This window comes from Schistocerca gregaria, chromosome 8 (assembly GCF_023897955.1).
Source record: "Schistocerca gregaria isolate iqSchGreg1 chromosome 8, iqSchGreg1.2, whole genome shotgun sequence".
NCBI lineage: Eukaryota > Metazoa > Arthropoda > Insecta > Orthoptera > Acrididae > Schistocerca > Schistocerca gregaria.
In genome coordinates this window covers 196,869,655-196,888,815 of record NC_064927.1, presented here as the reverse complement: position 1 = coordinate 196,888,815, position 19,161 = coordinate 196,869,655, and the positions used below count along the sequence as shown (strand labels likewise).

Sequence of the window (19,161 nt, the reverse complement as noted above, 5' to 3'; positions counted from 1 at the left end):
ACACGCACTCAGCCGATCGCGTTCTCGAGTTTATTAGTGCCAGTGAGATGACGTTAGTCATTTGAATCTCTTTTTGGGGACAAACAAACCCCCTTCTATAATGGTTTTTTAAGCTTTCCTTCTGTTTTTAGTTTTCCCACTTTTTTGAGTTTTGCTCCCATTGCTGCTAGTTTCCAGTTTCATTTTTTTACCTTTTCCTAAGTCACAGACTGGGCATTAATGACCGTAGCAGTTTTTCATCCTTAAAAAACACTTCTTTCTGACGTCAATGACGACACCCGTACACACTGTGTTGCTGCCCATGGCACATTCTCAGTAGTAAACATGAAGACCTCTTTTCCCCAATCTCATGGTTCACCTCAATGATTCCTATATGGACCACTGAAGGGCCCTGCAGTGTTTCAACTAACATCTTTCACAGACCATAAACATCACTTTTAATTGTGTCTGTGCAGAGTCTCTCCATGGGAACACATTCGCGTTCATCCTAGGTGTGAGCCAACCTCTATAGCCCACTGGGCTGCCAAAGATCGACTATTGTTCCTTCATGGTGTATTTCTATTGATCTTTTGTGAACACCTAGCAACCCACTTTGTAACAATATCGGCATCCACTTCTTAGTTAGCTAATTATCAAATGCATAAAGACAAGTTGAAGACATCACATTATTCATTACCCCTTGTAACCGTGAATTATATAATGAACATTTCACTGACTGTGACTTCTTCAAACTCTTAACTGTCTCACTATACACCACCAGGCTCTGATTCTATTCATAATCAGATGATTAGCACATGAATGCAGTTCACAGACTCAATTTATTCAGGATTTTCAACCTTACTTGGCTCACAGATGTTCTCTCTCCACAATAACAAAATGGTGTCATCATTTCAGTCCATAAAGCAAGCAAAAACACAATCTCCATCTACAGCTACCAACCAGTGAGCCTCAGCAATGTGCTCTGCAAACTGCTTGAAATGATGGTCGCCTGACAGATTGTGGAACCTTGGACACCCCTCCCCTCCCCCCAGTCAGTATGGTAATGGTTTATGGAAGAGGTGATCAACATCAGCTGTCTGGATAGGTTAGTAACAGCAATCCAATGGGCTTATTCAAAATGCAAACATCTCATTGCTCTCTTCTTCTCTCTTTTTTTTTCTTTCCTTTTTTTTACCTACATAAGGCTTACACTACCCCTTGGCATTATCACATTTTGCTCATCTTTGATGACTGGGACTTTTGAGACCCTAACAGATATTTATTCATCTTTTATCCTTCTGATCATTTTGCGTTAGAGTTGGTACATTGCTCGACACCCTTAAGGTCCAGAGAATAGCATTCCCAGGGCTTCCTACTGAGTGTTACTATCTTCCTTATAGCCTTCAGTGGATTAGCTTCCTCTGTCTGACCAATGGTCATCCCTGCACTGTATGTCAAAACGGTTTTTGCATTTGATATAGCTTCCAATCTTTTCTCCTGACTGAGGACCAGCTCCAAGAAGCCATATGAAGGGCCTCTGCTTGAACACTTTCTACATCTAAATGTGGTTACATACTCCGCAAGCCACCATACTACTGTACATGGCGGAGGGTACCATGTAACACTAGTAGTCATTTCCATTCCCATTCCACTTGCAAATAGAGTGAAGGGAAATACTGTCTGAAATCCTCTGCATCAGCCCAAATTTCTTGCCTCTTATCTTCTTGGTCCTTACGAGAAATACACGATGTATCAAAAAGATTCATCCGTTTTGGAACATCTATATTTCTGAAACTAATAAATGTATAAAATGAATTTTGTTTTTTGATGAACGGGATACTCAAGTTTTTTTTCCATACCTTTTCATAGGTGTTCAGTATGCCCCCTTGAGATGCAAGGCTCTTGTCAATGCAGTATTTCAATTTTTTCCCACACAGCATCAAGCGTGTCTTGAGTTATAGCTTCCACAGCTGCTGTTATGCGAGGTCTCAGTTCATTCATTGTTGTTGGTAACAGAGGCACATAAACAGTCTTTTATGAATCCCCACAAGAAGTAATCAAGTAGTCAGGTCCGGTGACCTTGGAGGCCAGTAATGTAAGGCTGAATCATTTGGTCCAGTGTGATCAATCCATTATTCAGTAATCCTTTGATTTAAAAATGGCAGCACTTACAAATGCCAGTGTGGCAGTGCCCCATCCCGTTGCTAAATGAAGTCGTTTGATTCAGTCTTCAACTATGTGTGCGGACTCCTTGTGAAACCATGGCGGATGTTTCAGACACTCAGGGATGGCCCGGCAGTTTGCCTTTATGCAAGCAACCTGTTTCTCAGAATTGTTCATGCCATCATCTAATGCTCTGTACTGTAATAGGATCCACTCCATACCTTGTATGAAAGTCACGCTGTACAGTTATTACTGATGCGCACTGCACAAAGCTTATAAAACAAAATGTTTCTGTTGTCCTGACACCATTTTTACTATAGAACTGCAGTAGATGCACACTGCTGCTACCTATTGGGAACCATGTAGAACTCAAGAGTTTGCTTTTTCCAGCAGTACGTTGTTCATGTAATATCTCAAATTACATAATAGTTACAATTTTTTCAAAATATGAAGATTCTTTTTGGTACCCTGTATACATCTGTGGCAGCAGAATCATCCTGCAGACATCCTCAAATGCCAGTTCTCTGAATTTTTGCAATAGTACCTCACACAAAGAGCATCTTCTTCCCTCCTGGAGTTGCCATTTTTGTTTATAAAGCACCTCTGTAATACTTGCATGTTGATAGAACCTTCCAGTAACAAATCTAGAAGCATTCCTCTGAATTGCTTTAATGTTTTCCATTAATCCGTCCTCGTAGGGTACTGAAGAATGCACTGACATTCTATATGCTATCTCCTTTATGGGTGATCTACACTTTCCTAAAATACTTGAGCATTCGCCTTTCCTACTAAGAAACTGACCTGCTCATTCCATTTCCTATAACTTTGCAATGTTACTTATGCCTAAATATTTAAGAGATGTGACTGTCCTATTAATGCTGGATTTATTACAGAATTGCTTGCCAAGGCTTCCAGTTTTCCTGTGTCTATGTGCCTGTGGTTCTGTCAGTGTGATCATGTGATGTATCTGACCCCAGGAATGTGTCAATAAAGTTTCCCCTTCCTGGGACAATGAATTCACGGTGTTCTTATTTCAATTTCCAGGAGTGTATGTCCTTCGATCAGTTGATAGTCTGCAGGCTATTGATCGATCTTATCCTTGTCCTGTGGTATCTGCTATTTGCAGTCTTCTCTTTGACCTTAGTTGTACTACTCTTCTCCTTGACCTTAGTTGTACTACCTTCACAATTGATTTTTCTCTGGTTTCCAAGTCAGCTGAGTGATACAAGGAATCAGCTATTTGACTGGAGAGAGAAGCAATTGCTTACCCAAAATTCACTTCGACGATGCTGGATGTAGATGTTCAGATGTGGGTTAAGGACTTTATTCAGTCAGAGATGGAACATCATCTGGTGGGTTATTGCCCCTCCTATAAACACTGTACTATCAAGGAGACTGCAGTTTCACGGTGTTCCTTCCTTAAGGTGTCTACTTTCCTATGTCAGCTCGTAAACAGTGATAAACACAGGGTATATATGCCCTGGAACAACTGGAAAATCTGGGGAAAAAAGGAAATTTTTTTAAAATTTTGATAATTTTTCATTTTTTTTAATTTTCAGTTTTTTTGTAATTTTTTTACTGGTGGGAACTGATACTCCAAAGAATGTTAATTTAGCCTGCTGCTGCAGGATAATATTGCAGCATAAAAAAGAGTATAACTTCAATTGCAAAGAAAATGTGCCATTTACAACAAAACTAAATGCACATAGAAGTGTCTGCAGACAATAAAATGTGTCAAAGGCTCCAGTACTAAGACTATGTAGTACATCGTTGCAACAAACTACTTTAGATGAGCATGACACTGCAACTGTTTACATTTCTAGTAATTCATAGGAAAATTTTGCAAGTGGTGATTTGAGAAGCTTTACTTTCAAAGGAAATTACCTTTTACACGAGACGAATTATGTCTCGTATGAAAAGGTGTGATAAATTTCTTAAATCACCAAGCATTTCACTGTCATTCAAAATTTAACACTCTGAGGACCAGCCACTTAGAAAATTGTTGGGCCCAGAAAACCAGCCATTTATGCTATTATTTAAAAAATTACTGGCACATTTGTGTTTGATGTGTCTTAAAGGTAATGAACACATGCTAAAATAGGCCAAGCTTCAAGGTTAGTTTTTCTTATTGATTTTAGTTGTTTCATAGATTATAAATATTGCAATAAAGTTGGCAAAAAGTATAATTGCCCCCCAAGAACAAGTGCAAGGTATAATCTTGAGCAATGTCACATTTGATTGGCTTTTTCACAGAAAAGCCGAAGTGCTGGATGGAACATTTATCCGGCCAGGTAGCCCACAGAACATTTGGTGCACAACAGTGAAATTTTGTGCTTGTCAGATACATTCAGCTGCTGCAATTTAAGTTGTGCCCTTAGGATCCTGCCTAACCTCACCCTCAGAAGAAACAGCAAAAAAATTTTAATGACCAATATTATATGTGAATTCTTGGCTTTTGTTGTAGCTATGCTGTGTATATACAACTTTAAACCATCAACTTTTTCTATTTGTTTGCTTGCGCTGCTTAAGGGGAGGTTTACTATCTTTGGCCTGAAAAAAGCATGTTCTTTGAGAATTTTTTTCTTGGGATATGTTATAGATATCAATAGTATATTTGGTCAAAATGTTTAGTGATATTTCCTCTGCAAACTGAAATTTTTTGACCAGAAATGTTGAAGAGCAAAGGCGGAAGTGCCGTCAGAACGAAAGAATATTTCGATGTAGACCTCCACGCACGGTATGTCACAGGTCAGGCATCACGCATTGCTCTCTTGACAGCCAAACGCATTTCCTTCAGTGTCTTTATCTGTTTCTTTGGAAGTTTCTTTACAGTGACTGTATACCATGGAGGTTTCATACTATTATGAACTGTTCCAGTGGATCTGTCCAATGCACGGTCAACTATTCTTTTTAAACCTGAGCCAGAGTTCCTCTACACACGCTCCTGCCCTGTGATGTATGTTTTCAAGTTCCTCATTGAAATATGACACTATTGTTTTTTTTTTATCTAGTTCACTGAACATTATATCTTTCTGCTTGTTTTAGTTGTCCTTTGTACTCTGGTAATTGTTGTTGCCACAACTGCATCATGGTCACTGATACCAGTTGTTGCCGTTAGGTCCAACATATTTCAATCATGGTTGGGGTCCATAACTATCTCTTCTCGATAGTTATCAAAGAAGACATTCAGTAAAGTTTCACATGATATCTCATCATGCCCACTGCTAACAAAATTGCAATTTTCCCAGGTAATCGTAGGACGATTAATGTCTCCACCGATGATTACATGGTTACTTCAGGAATTGAGTCTGGTGGGCAATAAAAGGATCTAATTATCATTTTATGCCCACCCCTGAAACTGAGGCTTGCCCAATCAATCCCACATACAGCTTTAATTTCTCTTGGATTTGAGTTTCTTACCTACCTTGACAACTACACCACCTCCATTTCACATCTGCCTAGCTTTTTGATACACACATAAATTTTCCCCTAAAATCTCACTGCTATCAATTTCAGGTTTCAACCAGGTTGCTGTACCTAGTATTGAGTGAGCTTCATTGCTTTTCATGAGCTCTTCAAACGCTGGCACTTGGTTGCGAAAGCTTCGGCAGCTCACCATTAGGATTTAAATTATCTCTTCTGTGGGAGGCATTTCTTTCGATCTTACGCTGACATTTCTGAGTTTCCTGCAGCTGTTGTTATCTGGATTGGATGGAGAGTTGCCTAATCTATAAAATCCTTGTGGCACCCCGCACACAGTCACCTATCTCCGTGGCAGCCTCTGATGTGTGACAAATTTAGGGAGACCATACAGTTCTCATCAAGTCCAGAAAGTTGCAGCCTAGCTTGTCACAGAACCGTCTCTCGTTCAGTCTTCCTGCTCGACTCGGAACCAAAGGTCCACATTCTTTGAAACTTAACACACAATGCTGGTCTTCTCGACCTTCTCTTCCAGTTGCTATAATGACCGGAAATGACCTTGGAGCCCAGACGACAGGCATAATTTGTGCAGTTGGTTGAACCCTGTTCCCTCAATGGCTGCTGGGATACCTCTTCAGCATGCTGAATGCCCCCCCCCCCCTCCCCTCCCCCCTCAAGCTTACAAATTGAGTGCACCTGGTGTCCTTTCCAGTCCCTTGCTGCCATTTCCCTAAGGGTTACCATCACTGGCTGTACATTTGAATGCCGACAATGGACTAACCCATGCCCTTTTTTGCTTGCCTGCTCTTGACACTGGATGAAACAGCTTTCCCCAAAACGTGTGAACTGAGTCCCACTGGCTCAGTTTTGGTTTCAGTGAAACACAACACTTCAAACTTGTTTGTTAGGCAGATCAGTATGATACCCTGCGTCCTCCACCCTGTGTCCTCCCTGGTCCCCATCCATCCTGTACAGGATGCCTAGATCTACCATTAACACATCATTCGCAGTCAGGTGGACAGTCAATAACAAATCCTGTGTACAGGAGACAGGATCCGCTGGAGAGGTGTCACAAGTATACAACTCCCTGGAACTCTTCCAACATACCTATTTGCAACAGCTGCCGATCGGTTGGCAGCAGACAGGGCAATTTCTGGCTGCTTACAAGCATCAAAAACTCGTCCCGTGTTTGAGAACAGCATTCACAGTGGGGCTGCATTTTGGCTGGTACTGTGTACTGCAAAAAGCACTCCGTCTTCAGGCCACGAGTGGCCTACCGGGACCATCCGACCGCCTTGTCATCCTCAGTGGAGGATGCGGATAGGAGGGGTGCGGGGTCAGCACACCGCTCTCCCGGTCGTTATCTACATCTACATGACTACTCTGCAATTCACATTTAAGTGCTTGGCAGAGGGTTCATCGAACCACAATCATACTATCTCTCTACTATTACACTCCCGAACAGTGAGCGGAAAAACGAACACCTAAACCTTTCTGTTCGAGCTCTGATTTCTCTTATTTTATTTTGATGATCATTCCTACCTATGTAGGTTGGGCTCAACAAAATATTTTCGCATTCGGAAGAGAAAGTTGGGGACTGAAATTTCGCAGCAATATCCTAACAGAGGACGAACAAGTGTAGTGTAAGCTGTCTCTTTAGTGGACTTGTTGCATCTTCTAAGTGTCCTGCCGATGAAACGCAACCTTTGGCTCGCCTTCACAACAATATTATCTATGTGGTCCTTCCAAATGAAGTTGTTCGTAATTTTAACACCCAGGTACTTAGTTGAATTGACAGCCTTGAGAATTGTACTATTTATCGAGTAATCGAATTCCAACGGATTTCTTTTGGAACTCATGTGGATCATCTCACACTTTTCGTTATTTAGCGTCAAGTGCCACCTGACACACCATACAGCAATCTTTTCTAAATCGCTTTGCAACTGATACTGGTCTTCGGATGATCTTACTCGACGGTAAATTACAGCATCATCTGCGAACAGTCTAAGAGAACTGCTAAGATTGTCACCCAGCTCATTTATATAGATCAGGAACAGTAGAGGTCCCAGGACGCTTCCCTGAGGAACACCTGATATCACTTCAGTTTTACTCGATGATTTGCCGTCTATTACTACGAACTGCGACCTTCCTGACAGGAAATCACGAATCCAGTCGCACAACTGAGACGATACCCCATAGCTCCGCAGCTTCATTAGAAGTCGCTTATGAGGAACGGTGTCAAAAGCTTTCCGGAAATCTAGAAATACGGAATCAACTTGAGATCCCCTGTCGATAACGGCCATTACTTCGTGCGAATAAAGAGCTAGCTGCGTTGCACAAGAGCGATGTTTTCTGAAGCCATGCTGATTACGTGTCAATAGATCGTTCCCTTCGAGGTGATTCATAATGTTTGAATACAGTATATGCTCCAAAACCCTACTGCAAACCGACGTCAATGATATAGGTCTGTAGTTAAATGGATTACTCCTACTATCCTTCTTGAACACTGGTGCGACCTGCGCAATTTTCCAATCTGTAGGTACAGATCTATCGGTGAGCGAGCGGTTGTATATGAGTGCTAAGTAGGGAGCTATAGTATCAGCGTAATCTGAAAGGAACCTAATCGGTATACAATCTGGACCTGAAGACTTGCCCGTATCAAGTGATTTGAGTTGCTTCGCAACCCCTAAGGTATCTACTTCTAAGAAACTCATGCTAGCAGATGTTCGTGTTTCAAATTCTGGAATATTCCATTCGTCTTCCCTGGTGAAGGAATTTCAGAAAACTGCGTTCAATAACTCTGCTTTAGCGGCAGAGTCGTCGATAACAGTACCATCGGCACTGCGCAGCGAAGGTATTGACTGCGTCTTGCCGCTTGTGTACTTTACATACGACCAGAATTTCTTCGGATTTTCTACCAAATTTCGAGACAATGTTTCGTTGTGGAACCTATTAAAGGCATCTCGCATTGAAGTACGTGCCAAATTTCGCGCGTCTGTAAATTTTAGCCCATCTTCGGGATTTCGCGTTCTTCTGAACTTCGCATGCTTTTTCCGTTGCCTCTGCAACAGCGTTCGGACCTTTTTTGTGTACCACGGGGGATCCGTTCCATCTCTTTACCAATTTATGAGGTATGAATATCTCAATTGCTGCTGCTACTATATCTTTGAATTTGAGCCACATCTCGTCTACATTTGCATAGCCAGTTCGGAAGGAATGGAAATTGTCTTTTAGGAAGGCTTCTAGTGGCACTTTATCCGCTTTTTTAAATAAAATTATTTTGCGTTTGTTTCTGATGGATTTGGAAGAAATGGTACTGAGCCTAGCTACAATGACCTTGTGATCACTAATCCCTGTATCAGTCATGATGCTCTCTATCAGCTCTGGATTGTTTGTGGCTAAGAGGTCAAGTGTGTTTTCGCAACCATTTACAATTCGCGTGGGTTCGTGGACTAACTGCTCGAAATAATTTTCGGAGAAAGCATTTAGGACAATCTCGGAAGACGTTTTCTGCCTACCACCGGTTTTGAACAAGTATTTTTGCCAACATACCGAGGGTAGGTTGAAGTCCCCACCAACTATAACCGTATGAGTGGGGTATTTATTTGTTACGAGACTCAAACTTTCTCTGAACTGTTCCGCAACTGTATCATCGGAGTCTGGATGTCAGTAGAAGGAGCCAATTATTAACTTAATTCGGCTGTTAAGTATAACCTCCACCCATACCAATTCGCACGGAGTATCTACTTCGACTTCACTACAAGATAAACCACTACTGACAGACACAAACACTCCACCACCAATTCTGCCCAATCTATCTTTCCTGAACACCGTCTGAGACTTCGTAAAAATTTCTGCAGAACTTATTTCAGGCTTTAGCCAGCTTTCTGTACCTATAACGATATCAGCTTCTGTGCTTTCTATTAGCGCTTGAAGCTCAGGGACTTTTCCAGCGCAACTACAACAATTTACAACTATAATTCCGACTGTTCCTTGATCCAAGCACGTCCTGTAATTGCCAAGCACCCTTTGACATTGCAGCCCATCCCGCACTTTCCCGAGGCCTTCTAACCTAAAAAACCGCCCAGTCCACGCCACACAGCCTCTTCTACCCGTGTAGCCGCCAGCTGAGTGTAATGAACTCCTGACCTATTTAGCAGAACCCGAACCCTATGGCGCAAGTCAAGGAATCTGCAGCCAATACAGTGGCAAAACCGTCTGAGCCTCTGATTCAGACCCTCCACCCGGCTCTGCACCAAAGGTCCGCAGTCGGTTCTGTCAACGATGCTGCAGATGGTGAGCTCTGCCTTCATCTCGTAAGCAAGACCGGCAGCCTTCACCAAATCAGATAGCCGCTGGAATCCAGAGAGAATTTCCTCAGATCCAAAGCGACACACATCATTAGTGCCGACATGTGCCACCACCTGCAGCTGGCTGCACCCTGTGCTCTTCATGGCATCCGGAAGGACCCTTTCCACATCAGGAATGACTCCTCCCGGAATGCACACGGAGTGCACACTGGATTTCTTCCCCTCCTTAGCCGCCGTATCCCTAAGGGGCCCCCATTACGTGCCTAACATTGGAGCTCCCAACTACCAGTAAGCCCACCCTCTGCGATTGCCCAGACCTTGAAGGCTGAGAATGATCCTCTGAAACAGGACAGGCACTGTCTCAGCCAGAGACAGTGCCTGAAACCGGTTTGTCAGACGCACCGGGGAGGCTTTCTGATTAGCCACCAGGGACGCCTTTCGCTGCCTGCTACGCCTTGGAACGACCTCCCAATCAACCACAGGCGAGGGCTCAGCCCCACTGCGGGCAGCAACCGGGGCAACCACAGCGGCAGACCGATCTGGGGACAGACGGGACGAGGTTGACATCCCCGTGATACCCAAGTCCGGCTCCCCACAGTGGTGCCCATTGGCAACAGCCTCAAGCTGCGCGACCGAAGTCAGCGCCGATTGCAGCTGTGAGCGAAGGGATGCCAAGTCAGCCCTCATCCGAACACAGCAATCGCAGTCCCTGTCCATTCTAATCGATGTTGAACAACAGTTGCCGAAACACGAGTCCATGCCTAGATAACGCAAGCGAAACACGCAAAGAATGTATCAACTAACCTGTACAAATGCCTAACGACTGCGCTACAATCTGCTGAATTTATGATTACAGTAACTAAGACTCGAAATTGCACCTCCTATACGAAACTCGCACGCAATTTGAATAAGAATCTACGAAGTAAACACTAAAGCGTGATGCTACAACTGTCAAATACTATAATACGCCCGAAATATATGAATTAAACAATGCAAGTACCCAAAAACACGCAAAGAAATTAATTAAACTATCTAACAAATAAGTAAGCTAGGGTTATACGACTTGCTGCTGCAGCTGCTTATCCAACGGCGGCAGGGAGCACACTCGTTATGATGGTATTCTTGACCGAAGCCTCTACTATTCAGTCAAGTAGCTCCTCGATTGGCATCATGAGGCTGAGTGCAACCTGAAAAATGGCAACAGCGCATGGTGGCCTGGATGGTCACCCATCCAAGTGACGACCACACCCGACAGCGCTTAGCTTCGGTGATCCCACGGGAACCGGTGTATCCACTGCGGCAAGGCCGTTGCTGTGTACTACAAGGCAGTAAAGAAATCTGTTGAGCCAAAAAGGTGCTAGTTCTCTATAAGAATGCATCTTCAGGGGAATGGAGTTCTGATTTACATCCATCGTTGTGATTTCCCCAAATTGGTTATCAGTTTATAAAATAAAAATTCCTTTCCAATAGGTCATGAGTAATCTGTCCCACCATCCTTATCCAACCAAGGTCGATTTCAGTCTCTAAAGACCATGTTGTAAATGTGGAGCCTTTTTCCTCCCCCCCCCCCCCCCCCCCCCCCTCCCTCCCTCTCTCTCTCTCTCTCTCTCTCTCTCTCTCTCTCTCTCTCTCTCTCTCTCTCTCTCTCTCTCTCTCTCTCTCTCATGTGTCGTTACATGTTCTCTGTGCAGTTTTTGTGATGAGCGAGTATTTTGACTAATTATTAACCTTCCTGTCCCTGTATTTATTTAAAGCCTTCTTTATAGTCTGCACAACCAGTGAGCCAGTGCACTTAGTTGCAACATTTATAGTATCCATCATATTGATGAAACTATCCAGACTATTTTCTCGTGTTTGGTTACTTTCGCTATGAATGTTAGACCATATTCATAATGGTTACAATGTGTAACATTGGAGAACTTCACGTATATTCTTAAGTGCCTCTCCTTCCCTGCCCACATCTCATCAATGTCCCCTGTTGACTACCAAAAGGTTTAGTTGTGGCTTCTACTTATGACTGGGTCACAATATTATGAGTGACAATCTGAAGCGAATATTTACTGCTGAAATATCAAGCTGATGTTGCACTCCAGTGACTGCATATGATCAATGATATTGGAAAAGGTGATGATACGCTAAAATGCCATGTACAGTAATGTGTAGTAATGATTGTTGATGCACCTCTCTCATTTTCTTTCTTGAAGGACATCATTTAAAAAGTCTCATGCTACAGACAGTTGCCAAAGGCCTGTTTCATACTAAGTACTTGTATGTATGTCAGTCTGAGTATAAGAAAGCAGTGATCAAATTCTAGTGTGGTTTTCCTGTTATTTTAAGCATTCTAATTTTTGAGATAATTACACAGTGTGAACTTTCTTTTCCCTTCTTTTAGTAAAAGAAGATACATTTTCTTCAGAAGTTCTTGTCTCAAATTTAATGCATCAAGTCGACGATAAAATAAGAGAGTCAAAGGTACAGTTCGAGCAGTTACGGAACAGGTTTCAAAGAGAAGAGCAGGAACTTCAAAGTAAAATAGATACTGCTAGGTAAGTTGATTTAATTATTCACTGAGGGAATCAATGTACCTTATTTTCACACTTTGAAATTTCATCACAACAGCTAAGATTCGTGATTTATCTTTTATGGTAACTCATACATGAACCATAACATATTCATTGACTTTCGACTAAAAGATGATAAATGAAGAAATAATATTTACTCGTATCCTTTTAGACATTAGTAGATACATCTGTGCTGATTACCTTAATGTTTTTCAGAGCCAGCAGTGTCTTACTATGAATATCAAAAAATGTGATTGTGTACAGTATTTTAGTTGTGACTGTTTGAATCTGTAAATCCTGAATTAGAGACATAGTTACAAAAGATGTAAGCTGTAACAGGGAAAGAGTTATTCCTGACAAATTTTTGGAGTGTCATTTTTGTCTTCAACTAAATTCATACAGTGTGATGTATTGTTATTTTGAGACGTGAATTAATCTGTTAGGCATTGGAAAATGAAAAAGTTCCATTGCTTTTTGCTGAAAAGTGCTATAGCTTCTGTAAGTTACACAGAGATGTTTCTAAGTTAACATGCAGCATCCTAACGCAGAAGACAGGGAGTGAACCAGACACAGACAGAATGTACATAATGAGTTAACAACTATTATTCTGATATAGTGGCTAGCCTGAGTGCAGATTTAAGGAATTTTGTCCATGCAGGTCTAGGCAGATTGCTTGCTAGTTCCCCATCCTTAATGGCTTAGTCATATGATGTATGTGGTGGCTGTGCAAGATTTGTACAGTATTTCAGAAGAGATATCCCTGAAGCAAAGTTATGATTGAGAGTTTTGTCATTCTTTAGGCTAAAGTGAATTCCTGATGGCATGAACTTCAAAATCAAATCATTTGTATCGAAACTGGTAGTGCTCTAAGAATAGAGCAAATAAAGTAGGTTTTGTAAAAACAATCAAACATCAGAAGATACAGGCTAGAATAATAGTAATATGGATTAGAATAGATTCTACTCACCATATATAGGAGGTATTGAAGAGTGGACAGGATCATTTAAGACTGCCCTAATTCATGTTGTTGTAAAGAAAGTAATTTCTACATGTTTAACATTTGTGACTTGTGAATCCAACACTCCATTTTGATTGAGACTGATAAAAGTATCAGTGCCCTAGACTCCAACCCATCATATTCACTAGTTGATGGAGTGGTCTCTCCTACATGGGTATCGTAGATACTGTGGCATTCTCTCTGCATCACTTCAAACTAATTACAAATATCTGTTATAGGTTATCTGTCTTGAGCTGCCTGCAGTCTAATTAAAAAGAATTACACCAGACGTGTTTCGCTTTTATTTACAAAGCCTTTCAGTATGTCAGGAATTCTCAGATATTAAAGCACAAACAATCTTTCCAAAGTCTTTTAAGCTTTTAGAAAAAGATTCACATCTATGTTGGTCCAAGTAACCAACACCCCCTTGCAGCAGCTACCTTGTTACATTGACAGTTCTATTATGAGTTGACCACAATTTCTTTTGGGTTACTTCAGCTTGTGAGTAGAAGTTCAGTATTCTGTGCAGTTTACATACAGGACAGTGCTTGATGTAATTTAGAGGTACATCACAAAATATGTGAATTATCTGTTTTACAGCAGAACTAATGTTATATTTGTAGCTGTAGTTTGAAATTGTGCAACAACACATGCAGTAAAATATGTACTGAACAGTTAATAGGATGAAGCATTTGTTATTTTGTATTTAATTTAATAGCTTCTGTCCTGAAATTTCCTTTTTCTTGGTGGAATAATATAATTTATTATTTACATTACCTTCTCCATATTGTATGCTCTCACTGTGTTTGTGTTTCAGAGTTTCATGTTGCTGGATCTAACTCTCTTTTGTTCTATTGGACATTATCTTTTCTTTCTCTTATGTTTCTGTTCACTAGAGACACTAAAGCAAAGCTAGAGCAGGAAATCACCTCAAAAAAACGACAAGCAGAAGATAATAAAGCTGAAGAATGGAGTGTCAAAACAGAAATTGAAGATGTAAGTACTATTTGTTTTTATGGTTGCACTAGATGTACATGTAGAATGAAACAATGCATTTTAATTGCTTTAAAGGAGTTATGGCAATTTAAGAAAAAATTAGGTCATTTGAGGAAAAATTTTTATTTGAATTTTCATAACCAATGAAAGAGTGGAAAATGGGTTATAAAATTATCCGGTCTGGTTTGAAGGGGGGGGGGGGGGGGGGTGGGCGGGGGGGAGAAACTTGAAAAAAAGGAAAACAAATTATTGCTTGAAAGTAATCAAGTTGTTTAAGGACAAAAGAAAAAATAGAAAGAAGGGTCAAATGTTTTATGAAATGATTCGTCAAAAAGTAAGAGATAAAATAGATTAGAGAAACATTTGACACGTCTTTGAATGATGCTCAAAGTCATGTGTAGTATATGAGTTGCTAATGAAAATTTAAAGTTCCACCGGGCAAATATCCTCTAATGTCATATATAAAATCTAAGTAGTCCGCTTCTCGTGATCTGGTGGCTAGCATTGCTGCCTCTGGATCAGGGGGTCCCGTGTTCGATTCCTGGCCAGGTGGGGGATTTTCTGTGCCCGGAGAATGGCTGTTTGTGTTGCCCTCATCATTTCTTCATCATCACCATTTGTGACAGTGGCTAGATTGGATTGTCTAAGAAATGGGACTGCAAAAAGTTGGGACTTTGTACAGGCACTGATGACTGCACAGTTGACCACCCCACAAACCAAACATCATCATCAAAATCTAAGTTAAACCTTAAACTTTAAATTGTCAATTGGCATCTCATTTACTGTACATGATTTTGAGCATCTTTCAGAGGTATGTCATTATTCCCTGATTTTACTTCTTACTTTCTATTAGCATCTGTAAGTAGGCTACTGTTCTCATGTATAATTATAACTCATTCCATATCCATACAATTCTCTTGTATACTAGATCTATCAAACGTGAATAAATGAATAAAGTAAATAAATTACTTGAAGACAAATTATTTCACAAAACATTTGCCCTCCTTTCTTTCTTTCTTTTTTTAATCATACAAGGAGATTGTAATGAGAAACTGCACTCATATATCATTGTCTCAGTTAGAAACTGAAAACGTATGATCAGTCATACTGAGAAAACCTAAGATGCTATGGGGATATTGTGGTCAGGTATGGTGCGTGATTTTTTTTTAGTTGGTTTTATTAGTTCATATCTCACTGTGTATCACATCTACTAAGATTATTGACACATCTCAGTTATGTGCAAGATGGATGTTGTACATATTGAGTTTTGGTCAAAAGAAAATGTGACAGTAAGTCGTCAATGTTTTGCCCAATTTGAAAAGAATGCAACTGATTTGATGTGCCAGTTTGTTACTGTTGGTGTTGCATGGGCCCACAATTTAAATTTAAAAATAAAATGGCTGTCAAAGCAATAGGGGGAAAAGTAGTGGTCCTGTGGCAAAAGAGGTGAAACTGATTTCATATGCAGGGAAGGTTGTGGCCAATATTTTCCAGGCTCTAGAAGAGTATAATTTTGCAATGGAACAGGGGTGGGGATTGAAAATTATGAGATGCCTCAAAAAATTATTCCATCTGTGGTTATAATTAATATTTAACTGTGTGTGTGTGTGTGTGTGTGTGTGTGTGTGTGTGAGTGATAATAAATCACCATGACATTTAATTTATTAGTGCAGAAAGTAAAAACTTTGATCTTTTGTAAAGAAAAAAGCGAAGGGAGATACTTTTTGTCAAAGTAACCCGTTTCTACACAGTGTTATGAAAAGGATCGATTGCTACTCATCATATAGCAGAGATGCTGAATCACAGAAGTTATTCTCAATTAGTATTCCACAGCCTGTACCATCTTGATCTGTCCTACCAAGCCAGCTTTCCTGAATTGCGCAGGTGGGAACTCTTCCTGCAATATATCCTACTTTCCCTTTACCCTTCTTCATTAGTCACCATCCATTATCCACCTATCCCCTTTCCAGTTCCCTCTCCAACACCGCACAACCTTCTGTTCCACCAACACACCCAAAGTATTTTTACTTCTCTCCTTTTCCTGTACCCGTCCCCAGTGCCCCCCAACCCTCCCTGCCCTTGGTCAACCTGCTGACTGCTGCACCTAGCTGCCCTACCCTCTCCTCTCCCTGCCTTGTCTCTGTATTCTCCCACAAGCAGAATTTTACTGTCACTCACCCCTACCCTGCTATCCACTCTCCAGCCTCCTCCTTTCTCTTTTCCCTGTCCACCCAGATTGCTTCTCCCATCATCCACTGCTGCTTGCAGTCTCGCCTCAGCTGCCATAGACAGTGAACATGCGAATGGGACTTGAGTTTGCATGGACATGCGTTTGTGTATGTTGTCCAATGCAGAAGAAGCCGTTTGGCTTTTGATGTGCTTGTCTGCGACTCAGCATCTCCACTGTATGATCACTAGAAATCTACCTTTTTCATAATATTTTAATTATTTCATCATGGATTTTCCATCGTTTGACCAACTCATTTCTATCAATGAGATGCGGGTATTTCTGCTCTACAATTCCAAGGTTGTTGATGGACCTGCAGTTTGCAGAAGCTAAACAATGTGACTAGAAATCTGTCGGAAAAATATATTTACTATTGTATTTTCCTACCCAACTGAAAACACAAGGTTTTTAAAAAAAATAATAAATGCAAAAGAAATGAAGCAGGTGATTCATAGTTTAAGATAATCCTTTTACTGGTGAGAATAGTGTCATGTGGCATATAATTTCAATCTGGCAACAACTGTATTACTTTGTTTGTCTTATTTCTACCCATTCCTGCATCTAACGAAATTTTTTTTCTTGAAACCATTTTTGAGGCCAGAGAAGACATCTAGGGAACCATAGATTGATATTTTTCAGACTTCACAGAGCCGTTAATTGTAGATGGAATCTACTCACTAAAATGCTGCGCAGATGAAATTGTGCTGGAAAATATATGCATTTTTTTCCCAAAAAGAAAAGAAGTTCACTGCTAGGCCAAGATTACTCACATTGCCTTAGAATGGAATGGAGTTGAAATGTCGATGCTCAGTGGGCATGGACCAGAATCATGAGAAAAAAGGTGGCATTGATGTAGCAGAACCTTTTTGGATAAATGTCAAAAACTGATATTCAAGGTAGAATGTGCAACATTTCTAGCTGACTCCATCTTAATTCTCTCTCAGGGATGGTCAAAGTAAGTTAAAAATCAGAGGCATATAGTGGGTCAATTTGGCCTTGGTCCATATTCAAATCTAATAGGGCATTGAATAACTAGTAATATTAAGAAATGGCCTGCATAATGCATTTTATGATAGCTTGTGGAATTTATTTCAGTAGTAGAAATAGCAGAAATAAAAGTGACAATAGTGAGAGATGATCTCTACAAAAATGGTTTATTTTCCATTCAATAAGGCACATGACAAAAGATACTTCATGAAAATAATGTGTATCTGAATACTTCAGTTATCATGTTGTGATGTTGGGTATAAGATATCCTCAGAGAGATACAGAAACCGATGAATGACAGGATATCTCTCAACAATTTGCCAACAGATGTTTCACTGTGTATCATTTGTGGGATACATTATCCAAGATGTAAAGAATAAACAGTTTTAGTAAACCAGAGCAAAGAATATAGTATATAATTCAAGAAGAAATTATATTTTCACTCCATAATTATATATTTCCTTTTCTCTTCCTTACACCCTCCCCCTCCGGCCGTTGCCTTTGTTTGGTAGGAAGGGTATAATTCACTCTTTAAAATATGCTCACAATAGAAATTATTGTATAACTAGACTTGGACTTTATTATGAAACTTGTTATTTAACTTGTAACCATATCAAATTTAAAGTTTTCTGAAATAATTGTGACACTTTCATTGGCGCCATGGCACTCAAAACATTCAACAGTTTATTAATAGTTCATTCTGTAAATGCAGTGCAATCATCATGTGACGATGAAAATGTTATAAACTGATAACAGAAAGAAAGAATAAAATATATGTATGAATGCAGAGTCTTGCAACGATAACATTGAAAAAAATCTTTTCGGGTTTCCAACCACATCAATTGCTTAAAACTACACGAGCTTTTGGCCAAGCACTCCTTGGCCATTGTCAGGTGGTATGACTGCCAGTGGGCTGTTGTTGTACTTTTATATACGCTAGCTGTCATCTGTGACGTCACTGGTGGCTGTGACATTGCCATATATGGGCATGTTTTGAGACTACGTTCGATGTGCCCTCTTCGACTGCGCAATCGCTGGATCCCACGCAGCACTAAGCTGCAAGCCACTGTCTCTATTCAGTTTGTTTGCAGTAATTTTTATTTCAATAGCTTCCTTTATTAAACTGTCCCAGAAGCCGTTAGTGTGAGACATGACAGAGATATCGCCAGGAAAAGAAACTTGCTTTGCTGCCATTCTGTGGCTCTGTGGCGGGCAAGATAAGCCACCTGTTGAAAAGACATAAGATCAAATCAATGTTCAGGCCTCCAACGAAAATCCATCAGCTTCTGAGACCAGTTAAAGATGCAGTAGGTCTCAGAACACCTGGAGTCTACGAAATACCTTGTGAGCGTGGCCAGAAGTACATCGGATAAACAGTGCGCACTGTGGAACAACGCAGGAAAGAACATGAGAGGTATTATCACCTAAGCTATCAAGAGAAATCTGCGTTAGCTGAGCATGCATTAGAAAACGGTCACCACATAAAATTTGATGATACCTCTGTCGTGGCTCACACTAATG

The 19,161-nt window shown here is 40.6% G+C and overlaps 1 protein-coding gene across 1 annotated transcript in view; it reads left to right on the top strand.

Moving 5' to 3' along the window:
- LOC126283945 (DNA repair protein RAD50) overlaps window positions 1-19,161 on the top strand; it is a 238,345-nt gene that overhangs the window by 96,066 nt on the left and 123,118 nt on the right. Inside the window, exons 8-9 of the mRNA XM_049982352.1 lie at window positions 12,265-12,418; window positions 14,327-14,426. Coding sequence (XP_049838309.1) covers window positions 12,265-12,418; window positions 14,327-14,426 — 254 coding nt within the window. The remainder of the gene's footprint in view (window positions 1-12,264; window positions 12,419-14,326; window positions 14,427-19,161) is intronic.